General features: G+C 33.2%; 1 protein-coding gene across 3 annotated transcripts in view; it reads right to left on the bottom strand.

Annotated features, from left to right (window-relative positions):
* Positions 1-14,598, bottom strand: part of LOC118186652 (BAI1-associated protein 3-like) — a 600,433-nt gene that overhangs the window by 290,610 nt on the left and 295,225 nt on the right. For all 3 annotated transcript variants that reach the window (XM_085808773.1, XM_085808772.1, XM_085808771.1), the window contains 3 exons: positions 13,083-13,163; positions 6,608-6,655; positions 3,132-3,299 (listed from right to left, as the gene is read on the bottom strand). In XM_085808773.1, the coding sequence (XP_085664899.1) occupies positions 3,132-3,299; positions 6,608-6,655; positions 13,083-13,097 (231 nt within the window). In that variant the 5' untranslated portion in view covers positions 13,098-13,163. The remainder of the gene's footprint in view (positions 1-3,131; positions 3,300-6,607; positions 6,656-13,082; positions 13,164-14,598) is intronic.

A 14,598-nucleotide genomic window follows, 5' to 3' on the forward strand; every position in this document is an offset into this window, starting at 1 on the left:
AGTAAATTGCTTACTCTGCTTATTTTCTGCATTTGTGAAACGTTAGGAAATTTTGACTAGTCATATGCACTTGTTGCTGAAACGAGAGATTACAGTATCTAATGCAACGTTAGTTATTATTGAAAGGTTACGGGAAAATAAATATTAAAAAAGTCAAAAAGAAGCAAAAGAACTGAATATATTTTTAGGAGGTGTTGTTCTCTTTATTGATTTCGGATGTATGTAAAAGAGTGAAATGATAGGTTTCTTTAGAACAGAAGGATGAGTCCATTTTAGAAAAATCTATTACAAGTAAATTTTTTCTATGTTAACGGTTGTAAGTAGCGTGCAGATACTCTAACTCAGGTATCGGCAGCCGTTTTCGTGTCAGTGATGTTTTCGTTTTAGAACAGTTTTTCTTGGTGAATAATAAGATAACTGTATCGAGATAGTAATTAAAATATACTTTAAACATAAAAGTTAAAAGCATAATTATAATTATTATAACAACAGACATAACTGAATGAACTTTATTTTCCTCTTCGATATCAATAGCTCTCCTGATGCTGAAATTCTGACGTCACCATAGTCAAGTCTAGCTTCTAGGTAGTCGTCTTAAAATGAATACAAGCATCTGAATTTTCGGCAGTTGAGCTGCTTCTGTTTTTACTTAAAATAAACTTCATGCGTGAAGATATTTGTTCGCACTTTTAAGTTGAGCTGAAAGCGGACAAAGCGTGAAGCCAATTTATTTTTTACTTACGGATTGTGGATTGGGTTATGCAAAACTATTCTTCGGGTATTTTATAACTTATTTTTATATATTAAAATTTATTTTCGGAACTCAAGTAGATCACCTGAAATTATGAAATGCAACATAGGTTGCGAAATTATGTAATGGGTTATTTGATGATCCCTGGATCACAGGTTGCCGAGGCCCGCTCTAATTTATACAAAACAAAACTCAGAAGATATTAAGTGCATCTCATCTCATTGCTGAATTAGAAGCTAGATTCTTCATGTAATCGCAGACTGCCAATAGCTATCTGACAGCATTTCAGTACATATACGAAATGAAATTGAAAGACATTTTCCCGGATGGGAACCAAAAATATGTTTGTACATGCTCATTTCTGCTGTTTCAAGGGAACGCACGTTTTCAGAGTTGAAGTTAAAAGTTTTTTATGATCTTGAGAGAAGAACAATTAGGAGTCTTTTTCTATGATAATGGAGAAAGGCAAAGTGCACGTTCATTAAATACTAATAAGTTACTAAAATAGTTTGCTGCTCTAAAAGCAAGAAATGTGAAAATTTAAGTGAGCAATGTAGACAAAAATGATCTAAATGCAAAAGAAGCCGAAAAGTAAAGAAAAGAAGTTTTGTAATTTTATGTAATAAAACTGTGAGAACATAAGAAGCATTTTATGAGAGGCTATAAAAGGTAATTTTAAAACGTATAAGTCCGAAAAGGACTTAAAGAACAGTCTGTAAAATGTTAATATATTAGGCTAAACTCGTTTTTATATGTTTAAAAAATTCTATATGTTAATTGTCTTAATTTATTGAAAACATGTTAAACACTTCAGATTCTGTTAGGTTTGGGGGGTTCTACTGTGTTTTAAATTGTGAATAAATAAAAAGTATTCTATTAAGTTCCTCTAACTTTTGTTTTAGAAATAAAAATTATTAACGGTAATAAATTATGTAATAGTCTGACCAAGCCATAAAAAGTATAATTTTTCAAGCGATTCTTTTAGAGGTCGCACTTGTTCACACTTGCGGGGACCCCCAAAATTCCTCAAACCTACCTTGGTTTCACATAATCTCCGTCCTCTGCTACAAATGCTCTTGTGCTTGAGATTTACTCTTCAGCAACTGCTTAGAGCTTTTAATAATCTGCCGGTTTAATCCCGAAATATTAGCAAGCGGAATTTTATCCAGATCAAACGGGGTCTTCAGTGTGCTGTGTAATTTGTTTCTTTGGTTAAAGAGTACATGAAAATAATTCAGGAGTGAACAGTTTTGCGAGTATGAGTGATTGCGATATCTGTATAGAATCTAAAAAGTATTGCAGTAGTCCCATAGAAGCCTAAATTTGTTTTAAAACAAGCCATCAGAAATTCTAATTCATTGCAAAAATATGAAATATATTTTATCTGTTGACTGTACAGATTTTCAGTATTATATTTCGTAATGGTATTACTTTTATAAAAGAAGATACGCGAACGTAATTCCTAGAAATGATACATTTTTAAGGGAAAGCAATTACTATTGTCACATTTTGTAAGATTCTAGGTAAATTAAAGTAAGTTACTTTGTTCGCTAGATCTTTACTTGAACTGTGAAGCGACGACTCGCTAAGTTCCGCTGTATAATTAAGAACACATAGGAAGGGTAGAAAGTCCACTTTATTCAACTCAAGAACATTATGTACAGTTGGCTCTCCTAGTACAAGGGCATTGCCAATACTTTTGGCGGCAACGTAAAATAGAAACGTAAATATTAAAACTATACCTAAATTGAATAATCAGGCAAAGCTGCATAGGGATATTTTAACGCGTAGTTGGCTCTTAGCCCTACCACCGACGTAGACTTAACAGGCAATTAATACTCTTGGCCATAAAATATCAAGCTTAAGTAGCAGAGAAACAATATGGCCGAAAGGCAGAATATGCTTTGTCTGAAGTAACACAGCTTAAATAGCAGCTTTATACCCTATTTTCCATAAGGCGCGAAACTGAAATCTCATTCTGGAAAGCGTGAATTAAAAACAAGAGATACAGGAAAGGTTGATTCCAAAATAAAATTAACTGCTAATAAAATTAAGTAAAACCCCACAACTTTATAACTAAATTATTACATTTAAAAAAAATGCATATCAAACATACAGCTGATTAAATTATTAGAAACTAATCCTCTACGCTAAAAAATTATGTCACTGTTCATATGTCCGATGAAATGGTGGAACACATAAAAATTAAATAAATTAAAAAATTAGATTCTGTCTCTGAAGTTAAAGTTTTTACTATGATTACGGCAAAATCCACAGAGAAGTTTAATTAAAACTTCATGATGAATGAATTTTCATTTTAAACAACAGTGAATTTAGTTTTATTAATATTTTTATGGAAAACAAAAGGATTCAAAATTACCTTCTCTTCTTGAGCTACAGCCATAAATTTAGCATGGTCTTCGTCACTCATCTGAAAGCTTTCCCTCGCATATTCATACATATCTTCAGTGTATGCAGCATAGTTACTGCTGTTTGCCCCTAGCTTGTGCTTTATAGTGTATAGCACTTCGACGTACAGTTCCTCTTTCTTAAAAAGAAGTTATTATACTAAGGAAAAAGATTTTCAGTACACATATGAAAATAAGCATAAAATATAGTTAACATCATTTCTTTCCAGTATAAAAAGTCATTATATAGCACAAAGGGATACATCAATGAGAACTCCCTATTCTCAATAAGCGTCGTATTATTCGAGCATTATTATTTCGGATCAAGGGATGTTTCAAAGGAAAAAATAAAAAAAAAGCTTTATTTCCTGGACCTATGAATATAATAATGTAATTTATGGGCCTATAAAGTAATGCAGTAATGGACCTATGAATATAATTTGTAGCGAATTTGTAGCGATATGTTTCCTAACACAACTGCATGTGTTGTGTTAGGAAACTTGAAATTTTTATTAATTATTATTAAATCTTTTATTTGATAGTTTAACCGCAGTAAATAATTATATTATTATTTATAACTCTAATGAACATTGTTATACAAGGTACACTCATGTCCATAAATTAAAGATAATTCAGAATCACATGGAAGTTGAACTCTAAAGTAAGCATTTTACCTGTAGAATTATCGACACATCATCAAGAATAATATACAAATTAAAGGAAGCCATCAGACGACGCTGATAGTAAGTAACAATGACGAGATTGTAAGAGACGTATATATAAGGAATGGGAACAAAGAAGTAAATTGTTCCTAAGCGTTCTGTAAGCTGCTCATTGCCACAACCAAATAGTTATGACACAGAGGACACATGTGGATGATTTTGTTACGTGACAGAATTATAGGCCGCCTGGAATGTGGCCTTACTCAGATGGAAGTACCCGAAGAACTTCGAATAGCCCAGTGTCATCGCTAGACTTTGAAAACGATTTCAAAATAATAGAAATAACAGTAGCCGTTACAGTGCAGGTCGCCCCCCCCCGAGTTACAACGCCATATGACGACCATTATTTGACAGTAACTGTCAAAAGAAGAAGACGGAGCAAAGCACCAGACCTGTCTCATTAGCTATATTCAGCCACGGGTACGAATGTTTCAAGGCAAACTGTGTATAGATGTTTGGGACAGATTGGCCTACATGCTCGCAGGTCTATCAGATGTGCTAAGCTCACGGTAACTCACTGTGGCCAGTGGTTAGCCTGGAGTAAAGAACATGCAATGTGGACATCATCACAGTGGGCCTGTGTGATGTTTTCAGAGAAGTCCAGGTTTAGCTTAAAGTCTGATTCACGTCGGACTTTCTTGCATTTGGAGAACTCCATATACCAGCTACCACCAAGACAACATCATTGAACGACACCGTTACGGTGGTGAAGGATTGCCTGTTAGAGGTGGAATTATACTGGTCTCCAGAAGAGACCTTCATGTTCAGATCGGGACCATAACGGGCCAAATTTATCGGGATACCATTCTGGAACAACATGTACGTTTGTTTAGGGATGCCAAGGACGCCGAATGGGCAGCGAATGGGCAGAACATGGGCAGAACCTGTGACAAAAAAAGCAAAAATAGCTTCATGCAATCCAGCGGCCCTTCCTTCTCAACTTCCCAGGAAGCTACAGCACACCATACGCAGCCCTCTTTCAAACTGCTAACAGCCCACCACATTCCATAAACAAGCAAAAGAATTCCACAAGATGATATCATTCCATCTATCAAAATATAGTAAGTACATCTCCTTAGAATCTATAGCAGAGAAATAAGAATCTCCCGCCCACCTATAAGAGCATATAGCACCTATAACACAGGAAAATAACATCACACTAAGCATGAAGAGAGAAGCAAACGAAAAGAAATTCTCCCCTCTGTATACTACTGTATAGTAACTGGTTCTGGCCTAGAAGAAAGTAAATGCAGTGCAATCAAAATCTACCTAGGCACTTAGTTGAAAACTGAACCACCAGTCAGAAAAACGAAAGAATGTATTCCAGGCAGAATCAGTAGCTTTCTGGAAGCAACAAAATGTAGCATCACAAAACTCCCTAAAAGCAACATATATCTTCACAGATAGTCTTTCATCGATTCACGTCGTCGCAAACCCGCACCAATGGTCAAAATTAATCCAAAAGATTACAAAAAGAACTTAAAAATCACAAAATTAGCACTTCTTTGTTACCTAGCTGAAAGTAAATGCAGCTGGTACATGCTGCAAAAGGTATCGATGAGGCTGACACTCTAGCGAAAGAAGCAGCAAGAGCTCATATTGCATAACATTTATCAGTGCTAGGACCTTGCTCGCACCTCAAGAAACTCGTAATCAATTAATCTAAAGCTGAATGGCAGAACTGGTGGGACAACACCGAACAAGGGAGAAGACCTATCACCTGTTCTCCAAAATAGACACTGCATCCAGTTCAAATCAATTTACATAATCAAGATCTTACCACACAGAAACGTTCCTGTTCCAGCCGGAAACGTGCTCATAATCGTGGCATTGTTCCTTTCCCCACTTATTTTTATGAAAGGAACTAAGCTACATCAGATCAGTATGTGGAGAGAGAGACAATCTCGAATACTACTTATTTAAGTGATCCCTCACAGCTAAAAATCATCTAAAAATTCCGAACTCAAAAAGCGAAATAAATCGTTTTATAAAATGTTCTGGTAGAAACAACTATCTCAGTAAGGAAATTACAAACATGATGAACTTCCTGTCAATAATAGGCAGAGATACGCAACGCAGTCTCAAATAGCATAACAAATGTACTACCTGAATAAAAACTGAAACAGAAACAATGTCGTGTTTTCAGAAATTTCACAATATTTACTGTAAGAGCAAACTACGTATAACTACAAACAATCGAGCAATACAGCTAGCAATGAGACTTTTAACAATAGAAACCTAATGAGAACCTTCTAATTAATCAAATTCAAAAAGTTCATCACAAGAACAGATGTGTGCAAAAAAGTAGCAATTGCACGTTGAATTGTGAAATGCAAACTCAAACCTCGCACTTAATCATAGTAATTGAGTAGACTGCAAATAGAACTGGAACTGCTTTCCTTAGTATGTAAGTGCGAAAGCCACCAACTGTGAAAGCACCAATGTATAAAAAAATTTTAGTTGTTTTCTTTTTGTGATCTACCTTACCAAGCAACAGAGTTCTAGTACCCACTAGAACTAGAAGGAGCAGAGCTGTGTATAGCAGCAATTCTCAGAAAGAGAAATACTGTCTATAGTATATAGATTTAGCATGGTACTCAACAAAGTTATAGACACAGGTGTCCATAAAGCCTAAGATATTTAAAAAAAAGCATAAGGTTTATAATTTCTTTGATGAATTTACTATTTGGATTTTCACAGACTATTAAGAATTGAAATCATTTTACCTTTTTAGGTGTCAGAACTTCAAAAAAGGATGGTGATCTCTGGCCATCCTGCAAGAAAAAGCGCACAATGTATCTTGGCGTTTTGAAAATAAATTTACTGAAACATGAAAAACATTCCAATATAATATTGATTTTTTCATCCATGTAACGGCAGTGAATCATCAGTGATATTTACGGAGACAACATCAGTGCGGGTAAAGGAGAAAAAATGCTGAAAAATGAATATTTAAAAAGCTTCTGACCATGCGTTTCAATTATTTGCATGTAGCTTCCCAATAGTTTATCTACATTTCCTCCACACATAAACTCTATATTTGATCATTTTCTAAGTCTAACAGTATAAGATATCATATGTATGTTCTAAAGCGATAAAAAAGAAAAGAGATTAATACACTTTCTCTATCTCTATATTATTGTACATTTCTTTCGAATGTGTATCGTTTAACTTGCGTGTCATAAGATTTTGTCAAGTTAGTAAGAATTTACTGGCTTGAGAAATAGAGCTTTATGTGGTGAAGAAATAGAGAGTTATTGTCACTAACAGGTGAGCCTATTCTTAGATTCGGCGTTATAAGAAGAAAGAAATGCAGCCAAACCCCGCTGCAGCGAACCTGGTTTATAGAGATCCACGGATAAAATGAGCGAATCTTTTGGTCCATCCAATTTCCTATATGTTTCGTATTATTTTATACGGTTATAGCGAACCTCTAAAGGTATAAAAATCGGATATAAAGAACCTTATGGATATCTTTGACTGAAATAGTTTTTTCACCAAATTTTGGCAAGTTTTAATTGATTAATCTTTAAAAATCGCTCATACATTATTCATTTTTTATCTTCACCTCCATATTTTCTTGTGTTCTAAACGTAGATTATGTAAAGCAGGCGTAACAGTCAATTCTTGGAAAACCAGGACACACAATCAAAGGTTAGCAGTTCGCATAGCTCCACGGAAATAATTATTCATAATTGTAAACTTTGCAGGGAGATAGGTATTCGAGAAAAAGGTTTGAACCGTTTTTTTTGTACTAGGTAATTTATCACATAAAATTAGTAAAACATATGGTGAAATTAAAACAGAACGAAAAACAAATTTACTGACAGCACATAAAGTTATATAAAAAAAACACAGCTTTCTTCTTTTAATTAAACTTATCATTCGTATTTCTAGTAGTAGATGTAAGAATAGTAATGGATAGTAGATGTGAGAATGCTAATGGATGTTTTTACTCATAAGTCAGCTTTTATGTTTTTGTGAAATAATCCATTTTCTTTTTGAATCGAATATAGCGATTCACTGGTAACAGCGAATCAAACTGAAGTTCGTTATAGAGAGGCTGGATTGCTTTCTAAAAACATTCAGGTTGGGACGTCTGTAATCAGATGAGTTTACATTTATTTCGTTTATATTGTATATAGTTTTGTATCGTCGGTTGATTATTTGGTAATTATTGATTAAAATAAGGAAATATTTTTGTTTCTAAAACGTATTGGACTATACTATGTGTTCATATACATCTTCGTGAATGAAATAGCCTTAAAATATTAAAATACAATGCAGAATTAAAATCAGAAGAACAAATCCAAAATTAATCTTAGACAACTGAAATAAATTAATTTAGAGTAGACATATTTTGAATTATCAACCTTTGTTTTCTTGTTAAATACCATATATCGCCATCTTCAAATATTACATTTCTAAACTATATACTATATATAAGTTAATGGTAATTTGAAATATTGACCAGTTAAATATTCTGTATCTGCTATTAACGAAATGAAAGCTGTTGATCATGAAACTTTTGATTTCTTTAGCTGAAATTTGTTGTATTTTTAAGCAGTGCTCCTTTTTTCAGAATTAATAAATTAAAGAACTTGCCACGGATAATAGTTAAAGCTATAGATAAAACAATAAATTCGTGTAACATACAAAATTGCTGTTATTTTAATGCAGACGTGTAAACAAACTATGATGTGGCTGATTGTCTGTCGGAGAAGCGTTCTCGATAAATGCGTGCAGTGGCTTAGCACTCTCCTGTACAGCACCCCCTGGCGGCGTACAGTGGCGTGTATGAGCATGGGTTCCTATGAAATTCTTAATCCTTATGATGTGCCCTACCTCCTTCAGAAGTTTGTCGCAACATTTACGGGAACACCCTGTATGTATATATATATATATATATATATATATATATATATTAATCATAGGGTGTTTCAGCAAATCGATTAGAAACTTTTAGGAGAGTTAGAGTACATCTGGGAGATGGAAAAACACATTGCAATGCATGGTCAACGCTTTCTAGGCGTGGTAGTGACGACACAACGCACAAGAAACGAAGGACACGAACAGGGTGAGAATAATGTTTATTATGCTTTGTGTAGCGTAAACCAAGAAATGAGAACAAAAACAAACGATCGTCATCGAAGGTGTACGAAAACTTGGACCTGGAACTTGATGAAGGAGCCGTGCGTCATGCATCTTCCATACGATCTTCCATGCGTGATGCAGATCTTCCATGCGCCGGAGATGAGAGGCCTGCATCAGGGTACGAGGTCCTAATTTCGAACACCTTCTTTTAAATGACGATCGTTGTCTGTTTTTGTTCTTATTTGTTGGTTTCTGCTGTATTAGACGTAATAAAACATGTTTCGTCACACTGTTCGCGCCCGTCTTTTTTGTGTTTTGTGTCGTCACTACCACGCAAAGAAAATGTTTCCGACCATGCATTTTTATGTGATTTTTCATCGTCTAGTTATGCTTTATCTCCTCTGAAGGTTTATAACCGATTTGCTGAAACACCCTGTATATGATAGAGGAACATCTGGAAAATCCAGCAACTTTTTTTCCAACAGCTGGCACTTGCCTATAACGGCATTAGACACTCCTAAGGCCAGAAGTGTTGGCCATTTCATTGTGGAGGCATATAATATGAGGCTACTGTTACCTCCTATGAAGAAACAGATAATTGTTACATCCACGCCTTCTCTAGGATTCGAGCCCGGGCCCTTAGGTATCGCAATCAGGCTTCCCTAACCCTATACCGTTTGGGCGGCAAAATCCAGGAAATTATCATCTTCGTATAGGAGGTCTGTTTCTGAAATTATGGAGAACAACGTAATATTTCGTTAGTACATAAAAAGCTCCTAAAAAGTAGGAGGGATGCTAGAGTAAATAAGGTAACTATGCTTATAATGAAAAGCAATATTTATAAAAGCAAAGATAGGAAAAACAGAGATATATTGCCTGTTTTAGAAAAGCACTCCGTGCCCCCAATTCTTCTTTTATTTACAGATTATTATACAGGTATTCTTTATTTGTTTTTATTTTACTAGTTTACAATGATCTAACATCAAAAACACCATAACTGAGCCTTGAGGAGAAATGCACTCTTTTGTCCTATAAAAAATGCACTATAATTTTGGGCTATAAGAAATAAAAGTTTCACAAAATTTAAAAGGAATAAATAAAATTAACTGTTTTTAATATTCTTAATTTATTTCGTTTAATAAAGTTATTATATGTAGGCTTTCTACATGTGTCTAAAATTGCTGCATTTAATTTCAGAGGTAAGAATGAGAACTGAAGCACATTAGTTTAGTTAAATGTTTATACATTTTGGTGGAATTAAGTTTATTTTATCAGTGGCGTGCAGAAACTTTTAAACACTCAAATAAATGCAAATTTAAATGTTTGGAAAAGAAGAAATAAAATACAAGGAGAAAAACAACAAAAAACAAAACAAAAAACAGCAAAAGAAATTATGACAAATTACTTTCTAAATGAAATCTTGTTTTTAAAACCACATCAAATTTCAACACTATTAAAGAACACTGAACTTGTTTGAATTTTTTCATGTCCCGTCAGCCTATATACATAGGTAAGAGAGGTAATGTTTTCGGTTCAAAAGTTCGATAGTGAATTTGCAATGAATAATCCCGAATTAGAGTCGCTATAATATGTTTTTAATATTTTTACAATGGCGTCTGCATGTGTGTATGTGAATGACCAATTTTTCGCGCACTATAACTCTTACTTCAGAACTCCAAAAAATATTATTTTTCGTATTTAAACATATGAAGATTTGATTACATTTTGAGTAAACTTACACAGCTGGATGTTGTGATTTTGAAAACCATAGTAGTTATTAATGGACAGTCGGAAGTGGTATTTTAATTGAAGCTAATAATAGCTATGCAGCAATAAAAACTTACTGCTGCATATAAAAACCATAACATATTGCTGCAAATGAACGAACATTGTTTATCGATACCTAAAAATCGCGGAAATACACGTTGAGATCAAAATGAATTGAGATTTGTTGGTACTACAGAAAGGGAAGAAGAAAATTAATCATTTCAAAATATTAATTTTAAATGTATTATAAAAATTTAATTTTCTTTAATTAAAAACCAATTACATTTTGTTATTTAACAGGCCAATAATATACAGTTTTCAATAAAAACTAAAGAGGCAAACATTTGATTACTCAGACAGGAAAACCAGTTTTTACACATGAACAGTTTTTACCTAGTATAATGTAATCCAAAATTTCGTATTGCAGATCTTTCTATTTAACGGAACGAGACACTAGGATTTTGTTTGCAAAGGATACTGAAAGTGATAAATTAATTAAATCCTTTCATTATTTAAAGCATGGAATTGGCAGGAGGTTATGCTTTGGCCCATCAGATCTTTTAATAGCTATTTAAACAAGAAAAGCGTTTGCACTTTTTAAAAGTTCCTTTCTTGCACGCATGCTCATTAAGCAGGGAAGCTAACTGAAAAACAAGCAGTAGAACTTAAGTATTCAGACTAACTGGAATCACAAGCTATCCAGATGTTCGAAAATTCTTAATAATAGGGTTGTCTTTTCCTATGAGGGAAATGCGTATTTACTAAAAATCAAGGAACTGTATTTATTTATTTAGTTATTAAATAATGAAGGAATATTGTTATAAATTTGTTTGAACTTTTATTTTTAATTAATATAGGAAATTTGTTTTCACCTTTTTGCATTTTACAGTTAAAAATAATTTTATTGTATTCTATTTCAACACAGATTTTACAGGTCAAAATATTTACACTTCGGGAAAATAAGAACTGTAAACTAAAAATCAATTAGTTATGGTAACCGATCAACATAGGGCAGTCTTTTATGACAATAATCACGAATGGCCATGTATTTAGACCGCAAAATAAATAAATCATTATTAAGGAAACGAGAATGATCCCACCTATTAATAATCCAGGTGCAAGAAAAGCTGTTGATACCTGGAAAACAGATATAAATGCATGAGAAGAGCTGAATTTAATACCGTTATTAATGGAACCCACTTAATATACCCTTATTCCACTCTCAATTTATATACGAAGGCAAACATATTGGATGTCAGTGATTAAAAGGAAGGTATTCAATAAATTGCGTTTTCTTTCTTTGGAAAAGAAGTAAGATTTAGTTTTAATTTCATTAAATTATAAGTACATTATAAGATTGTATTACTATAAGCAATATGAATAAAGAAACGAGCTACAAGGTCACCTGTAAGGAGATTTTTCAGTTTTTAACTACTCTAACATTTGAGTTGAGGTGAAATAACATTGCGCTAGAATTAGTTCCATTAGCATTAGACTTACATGGTAAAGATTTTTACTAAAACAGTTATTTAAGCTACGAATTGGAATTAATAACTTTATTTTGTACGACTTCCGACTTTCTTCCTTTAAGCCAAGCTCACACTTTTAGGTCTATTCTTCAGAAGACAACTGTTTCCCACAGAAAATGCCCTGAATTACTATTTTCTGTCCCAGTATGAGGCTACATGGTTCTTTTTATTAGCAAGAAAATGAAGTCAAATCTTGTTTTGCGTTACTTTGGTAAAATCTGATATCTAACAATCAATTAGAGTAAATTAATGAAACAGAGTTTATATCAGGATGACGAGACATAGTTTTTGTTGAATGATTTCAATCTTTTGTTTAAGGCCATTTGCATTTTGGATAATTTCTTTCTCAAGTCCTACGCAATTCTGATATGCTTTCTAAAATTAACTTTTTAGTATTCAGAAAAATACTACTGATATCAGCTTAGGAGTACTGCCGGAAAATCGTCGATGTTAAACTTCTAAGAAATACTTTTATCTATTAAATATTATTTTAAAACGTTTTAAACATATATTTATTCTATAGCAATATTAGAGTCATTTGTATGAAAAACCTAAAAGTAACTTTGAAATAGCACTCAAAAAGTAAATATATACATGATTGGAAATACATGTGTTATTACAGTGATAGATTTCTCAATCATACTTTCGAAGCAGCTATATTAATTTATGTGACTACAACATTTTACAACCGAATGGTCGAGATCGAAAACGCAATAAGACTTTGTAATAAAAAATAAAAAAAAATAGTCATTCCTTCTACCACTAATGCAAAAATTTAGTTTGAAATATGTATTATGTGGACGAAATTTACTTGTTTGGGTGTCATAAGGGATTTCGGTACGGGAGGAAACTTCGGCTCTGGTGGAGGAGGCTTGTCCTTTTCACTTTCTTCCTGCAAAAAATAGTACTGTAGATAAGTATTAAATATTTTTACTTCAAAAATTTGACAAGCATTAATGAATAAATGTTTAATTTTTAACAAAATAACATGATAATAATTTAAGTACATAAGAGCTAAAATCCAATATTTATATGCACAAAGGAACAGGTTTCTAATTTGGTGTCCGCCGATAACATCGCGGCAAAAACATGGCGGACGAAAACGTCGCAGAGAAAACAACGCAAGGCGAAAACGTCGTGCTACAAAGCATCGTGGGAGAAAACATCGCAAAGAGAAAACATCGCTGTTCTAAAACATCGTGGTACAAAACATCGTCGTCGAAAATAAAGCGGTTCAAAAACTTCGCCGTTTAAAAACATCGTCGTCGAAAATATCGTGGTAAAAAATAAAGTATCTACAAATCATCGCGTGACGATAACATCGCAGACATGCTTTTTTCAGACTTTAATAACTGTAAATAGATATTCCCATAATAATTTGTGAGCGCAAGATAGAAAGAAGGATAATTTGTTTTTCATATTTTATATTAACTAATAAATTTTTGCTGAGAAAATAAGAAGGAAACTTAAGCATAGAAAATTAATGCAACTTATAGCACTTAATAGAATTTTAAACCGGCATACTTAACTAACAAAGACCATTAATAAATAATTTTTTATAAAGTTTTTACTGGTAATTTTTCATAAAAAGTATAATCTATAAGTTGCATTTAATTTTCTATGCTTAAGTTTCCTTCTTACATTTTCCGCAAAAATTTAGTTAATAAAAAAATGTGAAAGTAAAAATTATCCTTCTTTACATCTTGCGCTCACAAATTATTATGGGAATATCTATTTAGAGTTATTAAAGCCTGAAAAAAAGCATGTCTGCTATGTTATCGTCACGCGATGATTTGTAGATACTTTATTTTTTACCACGATATTTTCGACGACGATGCTTTCAAACTGCGAAGTTTTTGAAACGCTTTATTTTCGACGACGATGTTTTGTACCACGATGTTTTAGAACTGCGATGTTTTATCTTTGCGATGTTTTCTCCTACGATATTTTGTAGCACGACGTTTTCGTCTTGCGTTGTTTTCTCTGCGACGTTTTCGTCCGCGATGTTTTTGCCGCGATGTTTTCAGCTGTAACCTTCTAATTTAAGCCAATCAGTGTAACGACTGTTTGCTTAAAATTTAAATTTGCTCTAACACTGCATTTGATAATTTGTCTGTAAAATTATAAGCCTTTTTTAAGTGAAGGCATATAAGCCTGTGTTAAGTAAAAACGTTTCACCAATAGTTAAGATGCGGTCATTATAGTCATAAATTTCAGCAGCATTAGAGTGGCACCACGGAAGACAGATAAAAAATACATCCTTAGTTTAGTTCCCCGCAGCTGAACGTGCAATAGCTGAATTTTTGTGGTGCTCTGTAGGTATAATG

The sequence above is a fragment of the Stegodyphus dumicola genome, chromosome X2, assembly GCF_044657685.1.
Source record: "Stegodyphus dumicola isolate Sdum_Otavi_A_Nest chromosome X2, ASM4465768v1".
Lineage (NCBI taxonomy): Eukaryota > Metazoa > Arthropoda > Arachnida > Araneae > Eresidae > Stegodyphus > Stegodyphus dumicola.